Genomic DNA, 6,000 nt, shown 5'->3' on the forward strand with positions numbered 1-6,000 from the left:
TTGCACAATGTCAAGCCTTTTATAAAATTGGCCTTGAGATACATCAGTAGGAAATAATCGCACTAATCTTAATTTCGGTTTTCAGCCAAATATACATAGGTAAGGCTGCAGTCCCAATAAGGGATGATCTCTGACCACACGTGATAGCCGCCCAAGCCGTCTGTGCCCATGAAAGCCTGTTTTCTCTTAAAAAAGAGAGAAACGAAACGAAATGGGGGGAAAAGTAAATAGAGCATTATTAATTACTACGCGTTGATGCCGAGTCGCCCGCGTCATCCTCCTTTCCTGAAAAGGCACAATCATCATGTCCCCGATCCCGCTCGCCTTATTTGTAAAGGCTTCGAATCGTCCAGACATGTTTTTCTCTCCTTCAGGTGGGAGCCGAGAGGCCGAAGGGAAGCCCCGGCTCGCTGGGAGCGGCAGGAACCTCACAAGCCGCAACCCGTTTGGCGAGGTCCCCTCACCGGGGCGAGCTCGCCAAACGGGCGCTCCCCCCCCCCGGCCACAGCGGGGGGGGGGGAAGGCGTCCTCCAAGACACCGGCTTCCCTTTCTGCAGCGACTCTCCCGCGGACGCCGCTCTCCCGCTCCGGGGGGGGCTCCCCTCCCCGCTCGAGGACAGGCGGCCCTCCATGTGTCCGGTCCCTCTTCCCCCCCCCTCCACCCCCGGCCTGGGTTTCTTCCCTGCCCGCGGTGAGCGCGGAAGGCAGGACAGCGCGCCCGCCCGCGCCGCTCTTCCCCCGCCGGGCTTTCGCGCGCCTGCCGTCCCCGGTGCGGCTCCCCTCCGAGGCAAAGCCCTGCTGGCGCGGGTGTCCAGGGGGGCTTACTCCCGAGGAAGCGTGCGCAGGACCGCAGACCGACGCCGGTCGAGCGCTCTCCATCGCCTCCTCGCTGTCGCTCTCTCTGGGTGTCCTCCCTCCCTCCCGCCCCGCAGGCTCTCTCTTCTTCCTCACTCACCGCCACGGACCCCGAAGAAGAGGCGACGAACACGCGAATGACCATCGTTCCTTCCTTCCTTGCTCGCTTGCTTCCCTGCCTACATTCGCTTGGCAGCGGCCGGGGCGAAGGCGCGCCAATGGACTTTGCGCTCCTGCGGCTTAAGGGGAAAGGTGAGGGCTTCGCGCAGAGCGGCTGAGGCGAGACCCGGAGCAACCCTGCTTTAACCACCCAACCCGCCTGCCTGCCTGCCTGCCCGTCTACCCCACCCCTCTCTGTCTTTCACACACGCACGCACCCAACCCTTCCGCCCCGGCAACTGAACGGCAGCCCAAAGCCACCCAGCCGAGCCCCAGGCACAGATAAGCAGGGACCGGGCTCGGAGGAACAAGCAGGATTCAGAAGATAAAAGCCAGCCAGAGGGGAGGAGGGTGGGAATGAATAGGTGTCCGCAAGGGCGCCTGGGAAATGGAGTCCTGCTCGCTCTGCCCTGGGATAAAACAGCAAAAGGCGAAATTAGCAGCTCCTTCCTGTTCTTTCTTTAAATGTTACCTCTACCGCAACAGCAGGAAGAAGGTGCGCGCGTAGATGTAGAGGCAGGCAACGATGCTGCGTACATCAAACCATGGGAGATTGTCGCGAAGAGGAAGGAGAGGAACAGACAGACACCTGAGGTGTGACCATTTGTAGAGCCCTTGTAAATAACAATTTTCAGATTATTCCCCTTCAATTCATTTTCAATTTATGCCTTCCACGTGCAAGATCAGCAAAAACTGCCAATCACACACCACTTTGTGCAGGTGCTCATTATGTAGGAGGCCTTCCAAAGTACTTCCGACCGTTCATTCGTGGTCCAACACAATACATGTTTAGTCCAAAACATGTCCCACTGTGTCTAGTTATGTTTATTCCGAGCAAGGTCACTGGATAGCAATTTCAGTGCAGATATTGGTTTCCTCACTACTTTTATCTATCTGGAGTTTTTATATTTGTACTAAACTTCAAGAAACTTCCTTACACAAGATTGCCAGACATGGAAAACAGCTTGTCCTTGCTTGAACAACTTCAAACTTGCTGAGTTCAGGGCAAGTCAGTTTATTCAAAATGCTCATAACAAGCTCCTCTTTCAAAGCACACTTCTTGATGCACATCTCCCTACTGCCTCCTTTCTTCCTTTTGTTTTAGACACTCAGAAGGGTGCTTTGGAGCAGACAGCATCTGCTAATGGCAAAAGGGTGTGTCCCCAGGGCTTCTTGATGGCTCCCAGTGGCAGAGACATTGTTGCCAATGATATACAACATCTATACAGAAGAAGTGTGTAATCCATAAATGGATAAATGGCGCTATTCTGTATTTGGCCAATGGATAGAAAGAGACAGACTGATAACCAAGTGAGGCTGGACAGCATGGAAATGAAAGCTAATCAGTAGACAGGACCACAGAGTAAAGAGAGCGAACATTAAAGCCAAACGTTGTCACACAAACAGGTGGGGCTCCAACACAAGAAATCAGACACCTCAGCCTAACATACCGGCCAGACCAGCTGCCCTGCCTCCCTGGAAGAGTTGCGCCACAAGGACTATAAACATGGGGAAACATTGAGAGAATGCCTACAGAAGCAACAGGCAGAGAAAGGCTGCACGTGAAGAAATAAAGGCTCTGTGCCAAAACACCAAAACTTGAGTACTCATAGAGGTACACGTAGGCAACCAGCTTACAGGGTGCATGTGGGTCTTTAAACATGAAGAAAGATTCAGAAGGGACAATTGTGCAATGAAAGGCTAGAATAGTAACCAAGAGCTGTACTCAAAAATGCAAAGAAGATTTTGATAAGACCCTTGCCCTTGTAGTGAAGCACACTCCACAAAAAGGACACAAATGAGCATTACAGCATCCTGGAAGATTTATCTCGAACACTTAAACATCAAGGCAGCCTTCCTACAGAGAACATAAGGGATGATACCCATGTGGAGCAACATCGTAGTTTTGAAAAATCAGGATGTAAGTCACACCTGCAAACTCCCAGAAAAGTGCGTATTACTTGAAGTGAGAAGCAAGAGCATGGTGTATAATGAGAAGTTGAATCAGATGCTGTCAAAGAAGTCTTTGTGCAAATCCAAGCTGTGGGCTGGATCAAACAACTATCAGCTGGATATGCAGCTGGTCACAGAATTGTATTCAGAGAGTGCTTATCAATGTCTCCTTCTCCAAGTGGGAGGAGCTAACAAGTGGGGTAGTACAAAGTTCAGTCCTGGTCCCTGTGCTCTTCAACATTTTTAATAATGACTTGGATGAGGGAGTGCAGGGAATGCTAATCACATTTGCAGATGACACAAAATTAGGTGGAATAGCTAATACCCTGGAAGACAGAAACAAAACTCACAATGATTTGGATAGGCTTGAGCACTAGTTTGAAAACAACAGAATGAAATTTAACAAGGATAAGTGCAAAGTTTTACATCTAGAGAGAAAACAAACAAACATACTGTTATAAGATAGGGATGCTTGGCTCAGTAATATTATGAGTGAGAAAGATCTTTGCACTGTTATAGATCATAAGCTGAATATGAGCCAACAGTGCAATGTGGCTACAGAAAAAAGCCAATGCTATTTTAGGCTGCATTAACAGAAGTACTGTATAGTTTCCAAATCACATTACAGTAAGTACTTCCTAACTGTTAAAGCAGTGTAACAATGGAACCAGTTAACTGGGAGGTGGTGAGCGCTCTTTCACTGAAGAAATTCAAGAGAAAATTAGTTGACCATCAGTCAGAAATGCTTTGACTTGTATTCCTGCACTGAGAAGAAGGTTGGACTTGATGGGCTCAAAGGCCCCTTCCAACTGCATGATTCTATGAATCCAAATAGAGAGGGAGACTGAAGCTATTTTCTCAATAAAAGAACAGGGATTAATGCATTCCAGGACTTAGGATGCCCACACAAATGGTTTAGAGTACACCTGGGTAGTCTGTCTGCTCATCAGCTCTGTAAGTGGTGCTTCCCTTAATTCCTTTAAAGCTTAGCCACTCCCACCCATTCCCTTCTCCTTCAGAGAAATAAAGGATGTTTCAGACGGAGACTTGTTACTGAAACTTTCTATGGCACTTGGATGTTTTTGGCTACAGCTCCCAGAATTTTAGCTGGGGGAACTCCTGGTGATTTCTGGGAGCTGTAGCCAAAAAGAAAGAAAAAAAAATCTCCAAAGCCCCATCCCCTAGTTAAGAGCCATTGTAGTGGAGTGGATCAAATTTCAGACTGCAGTTCAGAAGATCTGGATTCAAATCCCTGCTTGGCCATGGACATTCACTTGGGGGTAATACTGGAAAAACACTTCCCTAAATAACCCACATGCCTTGGAAACCCTACTAGCAAATCTAGATAGGATATGACCAAAAACCTTACAATTAATGGAACACAACCAAAGGTGCATGAGGTTGTCACAGAATGAAAAAGGTAAGTCTATGCATGAAGCACGTTGATTTGAAGGATCAATTCCTGATAAACATGTGAGAGAGGAGACTTATGGAGATGGAGCATTGTCTATCAAGAGACATGACTGCAGAGCACCCTCACAAAGCGAGCTCTCATAAGAGACCCTTTTCAGGTTTTCAAAGAGAAGGCGAGGGGTGTGGAATAAATGCAGCAAATCGGTATTTGGCTAGTGGGAGGCAACAGAGAAGTAGCCAGGTGGGATTGGGCATCTTGGCCTCCCTTGGCTTTCTGTGAGTGAAAGAGCAAAGAGTCCTGTGGCACCTTTTACAACCAACAGCATTTATTGGGCACATGTTTCTGTGAGCCCACTTCTTCAGGCAAGGTAGTGATGCACTGGCACAAGGAAGGTGGCAGATGGTGGCATTATCCCTGCTAATAACAAAGTCCCAGTACTTGCAAGCTGTAGCTACATTATAACACTGATCACTGATTATGATAAGGCAGGCATATGACATAACAGGAATTAATTACTTTTATAAAGTAACTTTCCATATTCTGACTGCAGTTTGCATTTAGTGGGTGACACTGGTATCTCTCCACCCTGTGCTTTTTCTTGTGGCCTCCTCCCTCCGGCACACATATATTTCAGGGCTGGACATGTATACATATGATGCATATTATGCTGCCGCTGTGCTGCTGTAAATGCTTCATTGGTGTAAATGGATTATAGGATTGTGCTGTTAGTATGTTTAGAGTTGTAGTCTTACATGTAAATACATTCCACTGGAATCAAATTGGTTTAGAGTTTAAAACAGAGTTCATGTGGAGTTCATTTGCTTGTCTGTTTGGCTGAGAAACTGAAATCAGTAGGATTTTTGTAAAAGGGCCTGGCATTCTCGTTTCGTACCCTGATGTGGATACCTAGATAAAGAAGTTTGTTTCTGTAAAAGCTCTGTATGCATCCCCTTTTGCCTTCTGCAGCCATATTCAAAAAATGTCTTGAGCACTGTACTCCAAACCTAATCATTTGTGTACAAAAAATACTAAAATAAATGCTAGATACTAGTGAGATAAACTCAACTGGAGCAGCTCTGAAGGCTTGTTTGTTGGAAAGGAATTACAGGACTATACTGCTTAATCAGCATCCAGAAATACTTTATTTTAGTCCAATGTATTTATGTTCCTGGACAACCTTTACAGTGCCAATACACTTATAGCATTGATTGCTCACATGAACAAGAAACTGGCTCTGTAACTCCTCCAATGAAATAGAGGAGGTTTGTGGCAAAGCAAATGATAATTAAAGATGGCTCTTATTAATAACTTCTGACTGCAACAATGATCTCTTATGCCATGGTGGGAAACCTTTCTTCTTACAAGGGCCACATTCTCCTGGTGGGTAATCTGTCCTGGACCGCACACCAGTGCTGGCTGGGACTGCAACAAGTACTGGGTTGATCCAAACACCAGTTCAATCTCCTGGTTCTACCACCTTTTCCTTTCTTCTCTCTACATCTGCATTAAATTAAACTGAAGGCCACATAATTTTCTGGGTCAGGGAAACCCCCACCACTGCTTTATGGTGCACACTTACAGATACTGTATATGGTGCAATCATAATACAGTATTGGGGC

The 6,000-nt window shown here is 46.9% G+C and overlaps 1 protein-coding gene across 3 annotated transcripts in view; it reads right to left on the reverse strand.

Moving 5' to 3' along the window:
* The window catches only part of SH3BGRL2 (SH3 domain binding glutamate rich protein like 2), a 41,064-nt gene extending 39,758 nt beyond the window's left edge, over positions 1-1,306 (reverse strand). Inside the window, exon 1 of one of the 3 annotated variants that reach the window (XR_013541794.1) lies at positions 247-937. Coding sequence is in view for 2 of the 3 variants with exons in the window: in XM_078385544.1 (XP_078241670.1) it covers positions 247-357 (111 nt within the window). In the remaining variant the exon portion in view is untranslated. The other 2 variants (XM_020806162.3, XM_078385544.1) reach the window with 2 other exon arrangements.
* Between the last annotated feature and the right edge of the window lie 4,694 nt (positions 1,307-6,000).

This window comes from Pogona vitticeps, chromosome 1 (assembly GCF_051106095.1).
Source record: "Pogona vitticeps strain Pit_001003342236 chromosome 1, PviZW2.1, whole genome shotgun sequence".
NCBI classification, from domain to species: domain Eukaryota; kingdom Metazoa; phylum Chordata; class Lepidosauria; order Squamata; family Agamidae; genus Pogona; species Pogona vitticeps.